Source organism: Lagopus leucura, unplaced genomic scaffold (genome assembly GCF_019238085.1).
Source record: "Lagopus leucura isolate 7727_CA_CO unplaced genomic scaffold, USGS_WTPT01 Super-Scaffold_810, whole genome shotgun sequence".
Taxonomy (NCBI): Eukaryota; Metazoa; Chordata; class Aves; order Galliformes; family Phasianidae; genus Lagopus; species Lagopus leucura.
In genome coordinates, this window is record NW_024962261.1 from 1,184,188 (window position 1) to 1,200,988 (window position 16,801).

General features: G+C 40.0%; 2 protein-coding genes across 2 annotated transcripts; both read left to right on the forward strand.

Annotated features, from left to right (window-relative positions):
- Positions 1-89: 89 nt before the first annotated feature.
- Positions 90-2,253, forward strand: AK6 (adenylate kinase 6). The gene is made up of 5 exons (XM_042866227.1): positions 90-158; positions 617-709; positions 1,011-1,069; positions 1,174-1,319; positions 1,467-2,253. Exons 1-5 carry the CDS (start codon positions 131-133, stop codon positions 1,654-1,656), a joined length of 516 nt encoding a protein of 171 aa, XP_042722161.1. The 5' UTR covers positions 90-130; the 3' UTR covers positions 1,657-2,253.
- A 2,217-nt stretch (positions 2,254-4,470) lies between these two features.
- CCDC125 (coiled-coil domain containing 125) lies at positions 4,471-16,719 on the forward strand. Its single transcript, XM_042866207.1, has 12 exons — positions 4,471-4,597; positions 4,691-5,061; positions 6,473-6,531; positions 7,383-7,469; positions 8,360-8,437; positions 9,178-9,263; positions 11,389-11,471; positions 12,093-12,208; positions 12,839-12,946; positions 14,075-14,246; positions 15,686-15,819; positions 16,355-16,719. The coding sequence occupies exons 2-12, from the start codon at positions 4,794-4,796 to the stop codon at positions 16,685-16,687; spliced, it is 1,524 nt and encodes a 507-aa protein (XP_042722141.1). The 5' UTR covers positions 4,471-4,597; positions 4,691-4,793; the 3' UTR covers positions 16,688-16,719.
- Positions 16,720-16,801: the final 82 nt, after the last annotated feature.

The window sequence follows — 16,801 nt, forward strand, 5'->3', positions numbered from 1 at the left end:
CGCGGCCTTCCCGCCGCCTCTGCTTAGCTGCCCGCAGCGTGCCTGCGCGCTAAGGCGCCTGCGCGTGACGTCATCGCCGTGCGACGGCGGTAGCGCAGGACCCCGCACGTGTCTCCTAGGCGACGGCAGCATGCGGCGTCCCAACATCTTGCTGACCGGTGAGTGGTGGGCTGCGCCAACACGGGCCGGGATGGGCCGCGCCGGGCCGCATTTCCGTGTTCACCCGCAACGTGGAGCCGTTCGGGCCGCGTGGCGGTAGGGAGAGAGGAAATGGCAGGGCGACGTGGGCTTTGTGCGCCATTCGGCCCTGTGAGGTGGCAGACCACTGTCAGAGCAGGAGAGTGCGTTTGTCTTTTCTCCCATCCCATTCAGAATCACACCTGTGCACGAAATGAGAGTCGTCTTTGTTTACTGTGGTTGGTTTTGGTCTTGTTTAGTTTAAGTGCCCCAGGCGTGCTGGACGTCTTTTTTTTCTTCTCATGTACCTTTTTGCCCCTTTTCTTGTACAAACTCGCTGGTATTCGCTGGGGAAAGCTTCCCCCTTGGCTCTACTCCTGGTAGAAGGTTGCCTGAACAGCTGTCTGCCTGTCTTTGACTGCTCTGCATTTGTCTTTAGGTACTCCCGGTGTTGGCAAAAGCACCCTCGGCAAAGAGCTTGCATCAAGGACAGGGCTGACCTACATCAGCGTGGGTGACCTGGCAAAAGAAGGTGGGTGGTGTTACAGGACAGTGCTAGGATTCTGTGACTGTGTCATTCCTTGCTTCCAATGCATGTGTTATAGAGCAAACCAAAATGTGACAGAGTTCCCTGAATTGAAATATGTTGGGTGGATTTGTTAAAGAGACCCTCTGCAACAATAACTTGTATAGCATTAATTAATAAATATACATTTATAAATGAAGGGCTCCATGCTACCTTTTGCTGACATCTAGCCAAAGCAAACATGACTGTGAGTATTTTTAATAACTCCTGTTATCTCACAAACATGCACAAATCATTTTTGTTACAGAAGAACTGTATGAAGGTTTCGACGAGGAGTATGAATGCCCAATTTTGGATGAAGACAGAGTAAGTTCAGCTTCAAAAAGTAGTATCTTTGCATTGTTTCAACCATTTGTGATTTCATGTAGATGTACCACTCTCTGTTTGTTTGTTATTATTTTTTTTTGTAGGTAATTGATGAACTAGAAGGCAAAATGTGCGAGGGTGGAGTTATTGTTGATTACCACGGCTGTGATTTTTTCCCTGAACACTGGTTTCATATAGTGTTTGTACTTCGTGCAGACAACTCAATTCTATATGACAGGCTTGAAAGCAGGTATGTGAGGAGAGTAATTAAGTAAATTGCTATTGTGTAATCTTCATCAGAATTTTTTTCTAAGCAGTAAGATACTGACTTTGTATAAAAAGTGTTATAGTTTTGTATATGTGAGGCTGGCTCTCAGTATTGTTCTTATTTTTTTAGGGGCTACAAAGGGAAAAAGCTACAAGACAATATTCAGTGTGAAATTTTTCAGACACTTTATGAGGAAGCTGTGTTGTCATACAGAAAGGAAATTGTGCACCAATTACCCAGCAACACTCCTGAAGACCTAGAGAGAAATTTGGATCAGATCGTGCAATGGGTTGAGCAATGGACAAAGGACAACAATTGACAACTGGAGAAAAAGCAACTGTTCTAGTTTTGATTGGGATAGACTTAATTTTCTTCTTTTCAGCTTCCCATGCTGCTCTGCCACCATGGATTGCAAATAACAAAATGGCTTGGTTTGGAAGGGGCTTACCTAGTACAGTGCTGTTCAGTAAACAGCTACCTGTTGGGTCCCTCCATCTCAGCCATCACCAGTGGTCTCTCTTTTGATCAGCATTCTCATCAGCACTTCAGGATTCTCAGGATAAAATACTTCCTGACTCATTTCTAACTCTGTAATCTGGTACAGGGTTCCAGACCTAGCTTCTGTTTATCAGCCGATTTAGCCAGACTCAAAAATTCTGGCTTGCTTTCTGAGATTAAGTCACGATCTATCTCTTGTTCTTTTTCTTCTAATTTAGTCTGCAAAACTTCTTCCTGATCTAATTCATCTTCCAGTGCCACATGAAGTTATTAACTAGTAGCTACTCACTAAGCTACTAACATTCAGCAGCTAACAGGATCTGTATGCTTTTCATTTATTCCTGCAAGGATTTAACCATTTCATCACTAGTATATCTAATAAAACCTATCTCTGGGCTGTCACCAGTGCTCCTCCCAACAAAGTATGCATTGTGGCTTTTCTTTCTCTGGCCACAACTTTTGATTTTTTTGCAAGTGTTGTGATTCCTTCTGCTATAGCTTTGGGATTGTGCCAGTTGTTCTGAGCCCAAACCATTCCCAGTGGGGAAGGGCAAACACTATACCTTTTCAGATTTCCAGTAATGGGAGAAGACAAACACCAGTGTTTCCTGGGCAACCATGGCTTGCCACTGCTCGTACCTCTCCCAGTGTATAGCCTTCATGGCATATAGTTGAGAGATTGCTTCCCAAAACTTCCCACCCACAGTATCAGGTATCTTCCAGCTTACAACTTTGCTGGCATAGTTAGCAGGATTCCCTCATTTTGGAAGGTCTGAAGGCTACCTCTCAGCTATGCGCCAGCCTACCATGGGCAGGGTTGCCACTCAGCAGATCAGGCTGCTCAGGGCCCTATCCTTCCTGATCTTGAACACCTCCAGGGATGGAGGATCCACAACTCTGAGCAGCCTCTGCCAGGGCTTTACCACCTTCTGGGTGAAGAATTGGTTCCTATCATGTAACCTAAATTTTTCCTCTTTCAGTTTAAAGCCATTCCTTTGTCCTATTACTATTAAACCATGTAAAAACCAATCCCCCTCCTGGAGCCTTCGTGCTAAACACTCCCTATTTTCTCAAAATTTTCTCATGAGAGAGATGCTCCAGCACTTCTGATCGTGTGGTCCTGTTCTGGACCCACTCCAACAGCTCCACAACAATTCTTTCTGTGCTGTGGCCCCAGGCTTGGACACAGTGCTCTAGATGGGGCCTCACAAAAGCAGAGCAGAGAGGGACAATCCCTTCCTTTTCCCGGCTGCCGCTTATCTGTTGATGCAGCCCAGGATAGAGTTGACCTTCCGGGCCTCAAAGGTACGCTGCTGGCTCATGTCCATCTTTTTATCCACCAGGACCCCAAAATCCTCCTCTGCAGGGCTGCTTACAGTAAGTTCTTCTTCCAGTCTTTACCTCTGTCTGGGATCACTGTGATACAAATGCAATTCCTTGTGCTTAACCCTGTTGATTCATGTGGGCTCATTTCTGATCCTTCTGGATGGTGTCCCTCCTTTCCATCCCTTACATTGTGTCTACTGCACCAGTCACTTTAGTGAAATCATCAAACTTACTGAGGGTATGCTCAATCCTACTGTCAATGTCATTGATAAAGATGCTGGAAATACCAGTCCCAAGATGGACCCCCAAGGGACACCACTTGTCACAGGCCTTCATCTAGACATAGAGCTGTTCATACAACCCTGTGGCTCTGACTATCCAACCAATTATTTATCACCCAATAATCCACCCTTCACATTCCTGTCTCCAGTTTGAAGATAAGAAAGTGTTGTGTGATCATGACAAAAGCCCTGCACAAGTCCAGTTGCTTTTCCTTTGTCCACTGATTCTGTCAGGCTACCATAGAAGGCCACCAGACTGGTCAGGCAGGATCCGCCCTTGGTGAAGCCATGCTGGCTGTCTCAGATTACCTCCTACATGTGCTTCAGTGTAGCTTCCAGGAGGGTCTGTTCCCTGATCTCCCCCAGCACTGAGGCCACTACAGAATGCTGAGGTTCACAAGAAACTGGGATCTGATCCAAACTGGGATGGTTGTCCCATACCATGTAGTGACATGGAGAACAACAACACTGGGGAGAGTTGGCTGAGGGGTTGCTGCTGGTTGGGAATTCTCTGGATGTCAGTGGCTGGTGAGGAATTGCACTGTGTGTCACATGTTCTGTATATTGTGGGTTTTTTAAATCATTATTATTATTAAACTATAGCTCAGTCCCCCACAGGCGCTACCTTTTTTTTTATTCCCCAGCACTATTCCTCCATCCCACAGTGGGTGGAGTAAGTGAACAGCTTTGTAATGCTTAGCTGCCTGCTGCTTTAGTAACAGCAGCAACTGCTGCATCTCTCCCTGGAATGGTTCAATAAATCACATTTGTAATTCTTACCTGATAAATTAAAATCAACTTCTCAGTAGTTTGTTATGGTTGCAAACTTGGAAAAAAAAAATCTAAACGGCCAAGCTATAAGGCTGTGGAACAGCCTCCAAAGCAGCACGGGAGAGACGGAACTGACACTGGAAGCAAAACTAAGCGGCTAATGAAACCGCCCTCGGTCCCGCAGCGCCTCCGGGGCGGTGCAGGCGGCGAGCCCGCCCCGGAGCTGAGGGGAGGCCGTGCCTGCCGTGCCTGCCGTGCCCCGATCCGGTCGCCGAGCCTCGGAGGAGGAAGGGTGGCGAGGGAGCGGTGAGGGCGGCCGCCGGCTTCCCGCTGGAGGAGGGGTCTGACTGCCTCGATTGCAGACAGCACCTGGAAGCTGGACAGGTAGCTGAGAGCGGGCTCACGCGGAGAACTGCAGGTTTTTCGCTGAATGTTGCTTTGCCGCTTTAAGTAAGGAGCTCTGTTTGTTTTTTCTAGGTGGAAAAAACCTGGTGTTTTGTTAGGGGAGGTGTTCACATGGCCAGAAAGTGACGTGCGCTCCACTGAAAAAGAAAAAAACAAAAAACAGGTGGAGGGTAAGATGGAGGAAGCAGAAGAGGATGACATGGCATGTGGAGACTTGGGGAACGGACTTGGGAGAAGACCTGGAGGTGTTTATGAAGGGGAAAAATTACAAAACTATTCACTCAGATCTAAGAAGGTGTCTGTGAAGGCTTACAACTCTCTCTCATCAATAAAGGGAGTGGAAGAAAATGATGCTTCCCCTCTTCCCCGTTCCAAAAGAAACAGTTTTCATGATGGATCATCCAAGAAGCCTCTTTCTAGTTTGTCTCGACTAAGTAGCTGTGGTAAGGCTAATTTGGAGTTCAGTGTTCATCAAGCGAAAAATTCCTGGCAAGACTGAGCATTGAGGGCTACTCCTGAAGGCATCACCAAAATCAGATTCAACTGTTTGCCAAAACCCTGAGAAGCTGCAAAGAATTCCATGTGCATGTGCCTCACATGCTTCTTGGAGTCCAGTGCTTCTTGGGATTGCAGGCAAAGTCTTCAGGTCTTCTGTCAGTGCAGCTGGCATTGCCACAAGTGCAAGAAGTGCTCTGCCCGTTGGAGGCAGCCACATAGTGGCTGCATCTGGGTCTTCCTCTGCAAATACTAACAGAAAAATTGCCTTGCAGCCAGTCAGGCCATGGCCCTTCTTGGTCCTTGTTAATATTTGGTACTGACCTTGAAAGAGAAGTCCTGTGGTGGAGGACAATATAATTGTTCTCTAAATGAGTGCATTGCATTGAATTGTTGGGGCTCCTCCTTTAAATGTGTGTTCCCAGAGTCCGCTTCTGAGGTTTAGGGCTAAATATTCAAACTCCTGCTTGCTGTTTAGCTGGAATTTTTAATCTAGCGTTGTTTAAGGGTAAGAAGTTAGTTTTAGAATCTACACATCTCTGTTAATCCGTGTTGGCATTGTGGTTTTACCTGAAGACAACACTACTGTGAATAAAATCAAATACAGGCAGGAATGTTCTTCATATTTTAGCTTTTTTACCTTATATTTTTAGCTGTTATTTGTACTTTATCTCAAGTATTTCCATGTAACTGCTTGTTTCTCTCCTTTACAATAAGTCTGAACTATCCTTAATATATGCTAAGCCATGTAATTATTCTTTCTTGGTTTCAACAGTGTCAGTGAGAGGATGCTGCAACTGCAGTGTAATGCTGGTTGGTTTCACTGTCCACCGCTGCTCTCTGTGATGCTGTCTTGGCTGTAGGTCATTCGCACAGCAAACATGACTGAGTTCCACATGAACCCAGCTGATTTAGCAGGAGGCTGCACGTTAATATATTTCTCTAATACTTAACTGAAGAAAAAATGATGCCAACAGGAACTTCTTGTTTATGCAAATGTTGAAACTTGCTGGATTGCGTTGGGTAGAATTGATGAAAAGTTGCAATTTAAAATGAATCTAAAAAGTGAAATTATTTTTTGAGTCAAGGTGTTCTTTTTTAAAAAAAAATATTTTTAAATGGAAATTTAAAACTTAAAATTGCCTTTCATGACTGTCTTTTTTCTGATTTTGCTTCTTTAACTCTGAAATAATGTTTCTGTTTAGTGTTTGTGTACTTCTTAGGTTTGCTTATTAGCTCCAGAAGTTAGGAAAAAAAAAAAAAAACAAAACCTTAAGGATGAAATCTATCCCTGCATGTTCCCTGTTTTCAGGTTAAAGTAAGTTCTCGTGTTTTTACTGTCTCCTCTAAATCTTGCAGAATCCAGTAGTGAAGTGTCAAATGAAGAACTAAAGCAACAGCTTCGAGAAGCTCTAGAGGTTAGTAGTGCTACTATGAGCACTATCCTTAAAATCTGCATTTCAATTTAATGTGTCACAGCACATTATTATTATATAGTTATATAGTTATTTCAGCAGAAGACGTCTGTATGTTCAGAATCTTGTATGAATGTGGGTTCTTGAAACTAGAGCACTACTTGGAAGTCTCATTACATTTTATGCCTCTGATTTTCCATGGAAAAAAAAATATTCCATATTACACCTTGAAAATCAGAATAGTCTTGGGACTTTTAACCTGTGCTTTCATCAAAATAACAAGTAACCTTACTGATTTTTCAATCAGACAAAAGTAACAAATTGGCACTGCTCACAAATGCAACTCCAGTATCAACTGCTGAAACAACAGAACAGGAAGAACCATAGCAAAGTGTTTTGGGAGGCCAGAGCTGAGCAGTCAAGACCTACGTAGTTGTGAAGGAAAGATAACTATTGAAAGCAGTGAATTTTCACCTATCTCTTGGAAAGAGAAAAAATGCTTCCTTCTGAAAGGGAGAATGCTGCTCACTTCATGGAAGTGCTCTAGACCTGTGCTAGTATATGCAACTTTATTAGCAAGGCAGAACTACAGAATATAGTGGCTTATTTTGTTCTGTTTTCCAAATACACTGGAGGAAAACAGAATGGATAGTAACAAGTATTCTTTAATGATTGGGCACTAGCATGCACTGTTAACATTTCTTCATCACAAGCAAACTGTAAGTAGAGAAAGAATCATAGAGGATAAAGACGAGATTTTTTTGAGGTGAACAGATTTACATTGCTGTTGTAGTCAAGTTTTTAAAGAGATTATATTGGCTTTTATTCAGTGTATCCACTTTATTTTGCTTTAGGAAATTGAAATGTTGAAAGTTGAGCTTGAAGCTGCTCAAAGAAAACTTGAAGGAAAAGATGAAGCCCTAAGAATTCTGCAAAGCATGGTAGGAGTTGTTCAGAGATCATTGGCTTACTTACGGGTAAAGGAAGGGAGCAGAATCTTTCTGCCACTCTTCCTTGTCAAGCCTCCTAAACCTTGTAGTCCTTCTAAGGCTGTAATTTAAATCGTTGAGTCTGCAAACTTATACAGACTCGGCTCTTACACTTTACTACTTTTTCTGCTTTTTTTTTTTCAATTTGATTGCACATTTTCAATATTTATTTCAAAGATAATATGTCCCATTTCTAACTTCTGCAGGATGTACTGTGAAAACAGTTATTTAAGAAGACTTCACTCTTTTAGCAAATTCTCAGAATTTTATCTTTGAGGATCCTTGAAGGATCTAGGAAATGCTGCCTTTTTTGCAGTTCTTCAAATTACTGATTTTTCCAGTGATGGAGATTCCACTGCAAAGCTGAGATACTATCAGCTAATTAATTCCATCTAAGCATTAAACACTGCATCAGTCTTTCGTGCATGGATTGTAATATTTTAATTTGCTATTACAGTGCATGATGTTGAAATTAACTGCCTACTTGCATAATCCATTTATAGTTCTGCAGTTTCTACCCTCAGACATTTGTAATAAGTCACATCTGGATTGAAGTGTAAGTATGTTGTAACCGAGTTTTCTGAGAGTTGATATTGTGGAAAACCCTTGAAGATACGATCTTTTTTATAAATAATGCTGTATTTTTTTTTTCAGTAAAAGAAACTAGGTGATTGAAACACAAGTTTGTTATGCAACATAGCTATTTCATTCCTTGAAATTAGAGTTGCTAGTGTCTAATTCTACACACTTCTGGTTAACCAAGAGCATGAGTCTTGCACTGATGTAAAACTGAACACTGGGCTCTACTTAAAGCATTTGATTGATCTGTGATTTTTCTGCAGGCGGTATTTAGTAAGGCCACTAGTCATACGAAAGCAATGCTTGAAAAAACTGAGGAAGAAAAGAGAACTTTAGAAAAGGTAAGGGTGCAGTTTTCTTTCATACCTGCACAAAATCACAGATGTTCATTGCTATTTATAAGGGTGGTCATACTGCTTATTTGAATCAATGCCAATCAATACCAAAGTCTATTCCTTTTTTTTTTTTTTTTCACCCTAAAGTGTTCTTATTCCTTTTTAGAAGGGAAATGTCATTCTGTCATTCTTTTCCCACTACACCGCATACTAAAACATTATACCTGAAAGATATTAGAATTCTGTAGTTTTAGTTGTTTTCTGTTGTGAATTTCACAGTTGTTTATATTGAGTTCTTCTATTTCTTAGTTAGCCTGGAACTTCCAAAACAAGGCTAAGGAATGAATATCCAGTGAGAAAAAGAGGAGTAGGAGGAAGAAGGTGTTGAGCTTTATTAAACTGAGTTTTGTTTCTCTTATTCCATATGTGTATATATGTATAATATTACATAGTATATATGTGCCCTTTCTACAGAACAGTAAGGAAAGAGGGAAATGTGACTGCATGGGTTTCCAGTTGCAATAAGCCACTGCAAGCATTATTGCATTCAGCAGGGTCTGGAACCCGCAGATTAGTAATGCACTAAATCATTGTTATCTGCTGCCAAATTTGTTTAAAACAACATAGATTGTCAATGCAGGACACCCCGACCTCTGTCAGTGCCAAATATAGCACCAGCAGTTCCATTTCTTCCCTTCATTGTGAGGATTGTAATGAATTGCTGCTGCCTTCTTTTGCCTCTGCAGGAAATTAATATTTTGCAGTGGGAAATTGAATTTGATCAGGATAGATTTAAAAACATAGAAGACACATGGACAGAAAAATATGACAGGTATTTAATTTATGCTGCATTTCTTTCTTCTTCTTTTCCTTTTTCTCCCTTTTTCAGTGCTTTCCTAATTTCCTTCCTGACTTGAGAAGATTAATCTAAATTTCATGCTTGTCAGATTTTTATTTTTCAATGAAAACTACTGCAATTAATAAACCTCTAATTCTTTAGTTGGGTGGCTTTGCTGGTGAGTTTTCATTTTTGTTCTTATACTTTATTGTATTAGCCAGCAGGAGCCAGAGTGTCCTTATTTACTTTAAATGTAAATGAGGTGTGGAAAGTAATAGTATTTGCTTGCATGTGGAAATACCATTTTCAGGTTAGTCATTGCTTTACTTCCTTGCATTGTAGATATGAGCCTAAGTACAGGTAAAACTGAATGCTTTGGGGAGAGGCTGATGAACTGGTTCTTTGTTTAATTAAGACTTATTCAGAACGGAAAGAAGGTGTAGTGAGGCAGGCAGTAGAAGCCAAAGCACTACACTAATGATTCAGTTGCAAACATGGAAAGACACAAACTCTCATTTATTTAAAGTATAACAGTATCTCTGGCATCTGTGCTTTAGAGTTACAATAATTTTAGTGGAGTTTCTTATTTAAAAGATTCCAACTTTGAATCAATGAATATGCCAAAAAGACTTAGGAACTATTCATTTATAAGAAAGATTTGCTAAGATGTTGTATCTCTTTCATCTCTTAACTGAGTTAAAATGCCAAGAAATAACTTTTTAAAATGCGTTAGGAAGGTAGGAAGTGTTGGTAGCAACAAAACTACAGTTAATGGCTGGAAGCCAGAGGTGAAAGCTTCGGAAAGCCACAAGCTGTGGGCTAAAGACAGCTTTGCAAAAACATACTCCAATATCCAATACACTTGGATGAGAAGAATGTTTATTTCCCTTTCTTCATTCAAGCAAAATATTTCAAATTATTATTTGGCTTTATAAAAAAAAAAAAAAAAAGTTACAGGATGCTGCAATTACAGGCAGCTCAAGAGAGTGATACACCAAAAAAGGTATTGCTTTAACACTTAGGAATTTAGATTGCCACTTTTCAATAAGGAAATATATAAAGAAAAACTATCATTCTACATGTCTCTGATGTGCTCTCAGTTTGCTACTCTCAGAATAGTATCAAGATACAGGAAGTTTACTTTCTAAAATGAAGACACGAGCCATAATGTCATATGTCCAATTACAGTTTCCTCTTTTCAAGGAAGCGAAAGGATGCTGAGCAAATGTTTCAGAGTTTTTCAGTTACAATTTTTATAGAGTTTCTAATAGCAGTGCAGTGCTTAAACTTATCTCCTGTTAAACTCTAAAGCTAGGGGCACTGTGTACTTCCATATGAATTATTGTCTTATTACTATTTTTTCACACTCACTTAAGCACACATGGGCACATTTAAATTGATAGCATAAGGGAGTGGTTTTACTAAAAAGGCCAGCCTGTTTGAACAGTATGTTATCTGGATTGCAAAAGAAACCTCCACATAAATGCAGAGATTCTTACTATTGCTCCCTGCACAGAGAGCTGCAGCTTGGATGACCAGGAGCAACCTTACAGAAGCTGGTGTTATGTGGTCTCATTTCTGTGCCCTGCAGGTTCAGTGCCCGTCAGACCAACCCTAGGCAGACCTGCTCCCACAGCGTACTGTGGTCACCAACCCCTGCATTATTCAGAATATCTGGTTGATCTCATCTGTTTGCCCAGAAGAGGAGTTCATTAGTCTTTAAAAGGAATCCCCCATCGAAAACTGCTAGCTATGTAAAAGGTCATTCCATCTTTATTTCAGAAGGCTAGTTATGAGCAGTTTCAGGATTTTTATTAGACCCTCACTATCAGATTCAGATCTAGTATCACACCACTTATTATTGGTACAAATATTATTATGGGAAAAAATCAGGAACTTTTGCATTAAAAAATTCACAAGTGAGGAAGCTGCTGATGTGTGCATAATATCAAATTAACACTCAACTTTTTTTCAGTTTTCTATCTTTTCAAATCTAATTTTAATTTCCAGGAATATTAGATACAATGTTTTAACAGGCTAATGTCTTTTTTCTTCCATTTGATTGCACATTTTCAATATTTATTTCAAAGATAATATGGCCCTTTTCTAACTTCTGCAGGATATACTGTGAAAACACAGCTCTTAAGGAAGCACTGAAACTGAGAACAGAAGAAGTTAAAACTCTTAAATCTGAAAATGCAAGTAAGATGCCAGCAGCTCTTCCTCTTAATGTATTGCTTTTCTGGAATAATTCATTAGCTATGAATGAAAGTTTCTGTCAGGACAAGTCTCTTTTTATTGGCAGCTGGTATTAGTGGATATTCAGCAACCCACTTTAAATAAACTGGTAGTATTTGTTATTCTAGTTGCATTGACACTTGAAAAGTGAAGAAAACAAAAAAAACTGACAGGGCAAGTCAATGAAGAAATAGAGCTCACCTCTAGGGGACTCTGGGTGTAGAAGGGAACAAGCTTCTGCATTCTTTTAATGTTCTGTAGGAAGGGAGCAGCAGGCCAAACAAGGCACAGGATGTCTGTGCTACCATTAAAATCAGCACTAGAGGCATACTCTGTAAATCTCTGGCATCCAAAGGCATCTCTGTAAATGGATCATCACATCTAGGAAAACACACAAGGAAAAGCAACTGGGATCTGAGTTTCCAAATCTACATAGTCTCATATTATCATACCTGATACTTAAGCTATAGAACTGTTTTTTTGGTTCTTTTTTTTTTTTTTTTTTTTTTTTTGGCTGTAGTTGAACTCGGAAATTAAGAAATTAGAAGAACAAACTTTAAATTATTGTCCTCATTTATTTCATAGTCTTGAATCAGCAGCGCTTAGAATTTCTTGTAATGCTTGATGTGAACAAACAGAAGATTGTTCAGGAGAACATGTCCATGAATAAAAGAGACATCACAGATATTACAGGTCTTGAAGTAAGTATGAAGTCTGATTTTTGAAATTGCTGATGACCTTGTGTCCCACCTTGTCATCTGGAAATCCGTATTCCAAATCGTATATCTTTGTGATATAAAAGCAGGCTGTATAATGTGATGCATTTAGTAATGTTTCTGGAAGTGCTCAGTCTGGCAAGATCACAGTATAAGACTTCATTTCTTTGCTTCAGCTTCAGAGTAAAAGTTAGAGGGGAGCAATGTCTGCAGGGCTATGTTTACATGCAGAATTACTGGAATGCAGTTGTGGCTCTTCCTATGTTGTACAGGCACACTACTTCTACTGCCTTGATTTTCTTGAGTATTTCCATGTAAGTAACTGCTGAGTAGAAAACTTAAAGCCTTTGTAGTGCCGAATTCAGATTAGTTAATTGGCATAATTAGTATCACAAAAGTACTGTGTTAGGATTAGATGTGAAATTAGTGCTGAAAAATAGACATCATGTGTGTCGTTGTTAGTGAAAAAAACTGATGTCCAAATCTTTGTAGCCAAATTTTCCTAACTCCTACACTCCCTCTGCAGCTTCAGGATGTTTTTGCTAGTCACTTGGCATCTCTTGGATTGCATTCCATTTGCAGATATATAACTGCTGGTTTGTTTTGGATTTTAAGCTGGCAGTTCTTGGAGCCTGCACCTGCAATTCCTCTGTGGGGCAGCCTTGTCCCTGTGCTAAAATGGCAGCTGTCACTCGGAAGCAAATTCTTCATCTCAAGCAAGAGGTAATGCTGTTTGATTTAGGTATGAGCAAGGAGTGAAGGCAAGAGAACAAATTCGCACAAAAACAAGTAAAGCCTTAAACACTCTCCCATGGCTTACACAAATTGGTGTGTTTGATAACAAGAATGCATCTCAGAAATAATGTTTGCTTGTGGTGTCCTAATTGTTGCTGATGTAAAAATGTTTTGCTAGTTTAAAAAAAAAAAATCTTTCTTGTTTTACTTCATTCTACTTACATTTTTTATTATGAAAATATGCACACTCAAAATGCATACACTCTGTAAATATTACAGTATTTACAATGTGGGTATGAATTGTCACTGAAAAAGAAATTGCTCCTTTTTCCCTCTTTCCTGGCACGGTTTTCCATCCCTTTCCATCCCTCCTTTGTGCTGGCATTAGCATTGAGCTGACCTTGCAAAAAATGATGTATTTACATCACACTTAATACAACAAAATATATTCAAGCTCATGAAGTCTCTAATTTAGTAAATATATAATTTTAGATAGAAGTTTTTTTTCTTTTCGTTAGTGTTTTAGCCTGCAAATGTGGTAACCTTTCTCACAGTCCTAATGCAGAAGTCCCACTGACATACTGATTTTGAAAATAGGTGGAATAGAATAGAACAGGTTCACTTCCATCTGAAAGGGCCTTCCAAAGATTGAGTCCAACTGTCACTATTTTGGGGCTGACCACAATTAAAATTCATCAATAAAAACATTATCTTAGACCTCACAGACAGGCATAAGGCAGCAACTACCTCTATAGAACTTTCACATCTCTTCTGTATCAGGGTTATGATACCTGATAGAAGTACTGTTCTTTTGCTGGCTGGCAGCATAGCCAGTGCAGTGGATAGGTGGTGTTAGCTGCAAAAAAGGATTTAAATACATGCTTCAAAATACATTTCTTTATGTAGCAAGAAAGCCACTGTTCTGTTTCTACTTCCCTAATTGAAATCAATCCATTTGACATGCACAGGGCTGCCTTAGGAACTGCTGTGGTGACTTGGTAACATGAAAGTGCTGAACTGTGCTAATGGCTTCAATTTGTCTCAATTTAAATTTTAAACCTGCTATTGCTTCCAAATTGCTTAACATACTGTAAATTTTCTCTTAATTAAAACCAGATTGAACTTCTGATGAAGAGTAAGGATGAAGCTTATATAATGGCAGATGCCTTCAGAATCGCATTTGAGCAGCAGTTAATGCACAGGAAGGACCAAGCCCTGAGGCTTGCAGAAGTGATAAAGATTAAAAAGGAAACAAAATTTATAAACTGGAGGCGACTGAAAGAGGATGGTAACTGTATCTGTAATGGTGGACTAGAAAAAAGTCAGCTGATGGGCATGGACAGATATTTTTATTGCATCAGATGTGTGTTTGTGGTCTAATGGCTGACAGATTTCTGAACAGTTCAGAAAAAAGGAACAAATTTCTGTCAAAACCATACGTACCATAAGAAATGCAGCTGGTAGTTCACAAACTCCTACCAGAAGTTTCTTATGTAGAATGGACATGTATAAGAGGCTTGTTACAGTAGTCATTATATAAAGATGACCATGATGGCCATAGGACAGTGATGATACTAATCCTGCTTTTAGTGTAGCCCTTTTTTAGAATAAATAATCTGTTATCCAGATTAACAATAACATTGCAGATATTAAAGATGTTAGAAAAACAGCACAAAAAACCTAGCATTTGGAAAGGTTAGCTTGGCCATTTAAGATGCTATCAACCATTTTGTTTTTATTTTTCAATGAAGCCTGTATCAGGAAGGATAAAGGCAAAAACACGTACTGAGCTTTTACTGGAATACTACTTTTTTTCTGTGTTTTTTGTTTTGCGTTTTTTTTTTTAAAGTACTTCAATTTTTCATTATTTGTGTTGGCATTACTATTTATTATTATTATTATTACCAACAATAATAATAATAATAATAATTTATTTTTCTACTACTACTTAGCATGGTCATCTACAATCCCTCTGGAAAAGAGAAAGACTTTTTGTTATCCTTTTCTTGGTTGAGAAAAAAAATAATGAGAATTGTTTACGTGCTTATGTCATGGTCAAAACCATAGCAGAAGTGAGAAATAGAATGTACTTCAAAATGTGTTTCTGCTAGCCATTGATCTGCATGTGTCAGGCATGGATCTGTGGATCCTCTGGTTTCCTTGGACACCTCCAGGAAATAATATTAAAACAGGATATATCTCCAATATCTGTTTCCCGTTTATCAGTATCACTGTTTCACAGAATCATAGAATCAACAGAATAGTTTGGGTTGGAAATGCTGCCTAGGGTCCTGTCCAGCCTAGCGCTGAGTGCCTTGTGTATTCTAAGCTCTGTGTTTTGATACAAGCGTTTCATCATTTTGATGTATTTTAAACATTTGATAAATCCTACAAACTGAACATATCAGGCTACCAGATGCTTACAAACACATTGCCATGAATTGTTATTTAGCTAGAGGCAAGATATATTTTTCAATAGCAAAAATAAATAATTTTTATTTTCAATTTGCTGTTATATCTGATGAAAGGTCTAGTTAGCTTTTAAGTGATGGCAAGAGTGGTGCTGCATATTAATAACCTTCCCTAAGATGTACAGTAGAAGCTGTAGCCTGCAGTGCCCTTCTAGAGGAAATTGTTCAGAGTTCAGTCAGATGCACATTCATTTTATCCAAAACCAGTTTTTCTCTGAAGTATTTCCACCATTCTCATACCTTCTGTTGTTCATAGGGTCTGTCAAGCTACAAGGGAACAAGAACAATCTGGGACAGAAATTATCAAGCCTGCTCTCCTCAGATGCTGACAGCAGGAAAGTTGAAGAACTAGACAACCCTCATGAAATCCTGAAGATGTTAATAGATTTGGTTAGTATTACTTCTTAAACTAGATTCTGGGAGAACAAACTGAACTACATTGTTTTTGTTAATAATAAAACGAGGTAAAAACAAGACAAGGAATCTTGCATGGATACACATTTGCCTGTACCTGTGAAAACACAGCTTCCTATGCCAGCATCACTATTGCTGTTAAGAGGTCTGGACTGACAGGTTACTGTCATTTTTGGTTGCTGTCAAACTCTGGGTTTGCTGACATGCCTAAGGAGCCTTGACATCATTCTGACATTGTTTTTCTGATATTTTCATATGCTGGATGTGGTGATCCTCATGAGTCCCTTCCAATGCAAGATACTCTATCATTTACATTTACATGGAACGTTTGGATTTTGTATTTTGTGTTGAGAGACATGTTTTAATGAGTACTATTGGTGATAGGTGGATGGTTGGACTGGATGATCTTGAAGGTCTTTTTCAACCTTGGCGATTCTGTGATTCTGTGATACATGGACTCCCTTGCTCTCAGCTCACAGCTTCTTTCTTCTCTTTCTGTGGCCAACTGCAGGTAAATGACAAAGAGGAGGCCCTGGCTCACCAGAGGAAGGTCAGCTACATGCTAGCTCGTGCAATGGAGCTGAAGGAGGCAGCACAGCTGACGCAAGGCCAGCCTCCCACTGGGCACGGAGGCAAAGCCGAGCAGCCCTCTGGGCCAGCAGCACTGGGATTGGCGTCGTGCTGCGACCTGGCTTCTCCAAGCAGCCTTTCCTGCAGTGGAAACGGGTTCCAGAACTCGGTTAGACAGCTTCGAAAATCACACTCCTGGCCCTGTGAGGCTGCACCTCAAGAGGAAAGGGATCTGTGTGGGAAAGCACGCGAAACTGTGGTGATCTCGATCTAAGTGTCAGCCGGAATAAATTATTTTTTCAAGGAAAAAAAAAAAAAAAGATTTTGTGGACACGTCTGCGAGCTCCCCCGCTCACACAACCGGCTGCGGAGGAGCCCTCTGTGGCAG

Bases quoted from the DNA above. Each gene is read 5' to 3' on its own strand.
- AK6 (XM_042866227.1), top strand. From the start codon at position 131: ATGCGGCGTCCCAACATCTTGCTGACCG. The intron at 159-616 runs GTGAGTGGTGGG...ATTTGTCTTTAG, and splicing joins TCCCAACATCTTGCTGACCG to GTACTCCCGGTGTTGGCAAA. The intron at 710-1,010 runs GTGGGTGGTGTT...TTTTTGTTACAG, and splicing joins GGGTGACCTGGCAAAAGAAG to AAGAACTGTATGAAGGTTTC.
- CCDC125 (XM_042866207.1), top strand. From the start codon at position 4,794: ATGGAGGAAGCAGAAGAGGATGACATGGCATGTGGAGACTTGGGGAAC. The intron at 6,532-7,382 runs GTTAGTAGTGCT...ATTTTGCTTTAG, and splicing joins AGCTTCGAGAAGCTCTAGAG to GAAATTGAAATGTTGAAAGT. The intron at 11,472-12,092 runs GTAAGATGCCAG...TTTATTTCATAG, and splicing joins TCTTAAATCTGAAAATGCAA to TCTTGAATCAGCAGCGCTTA.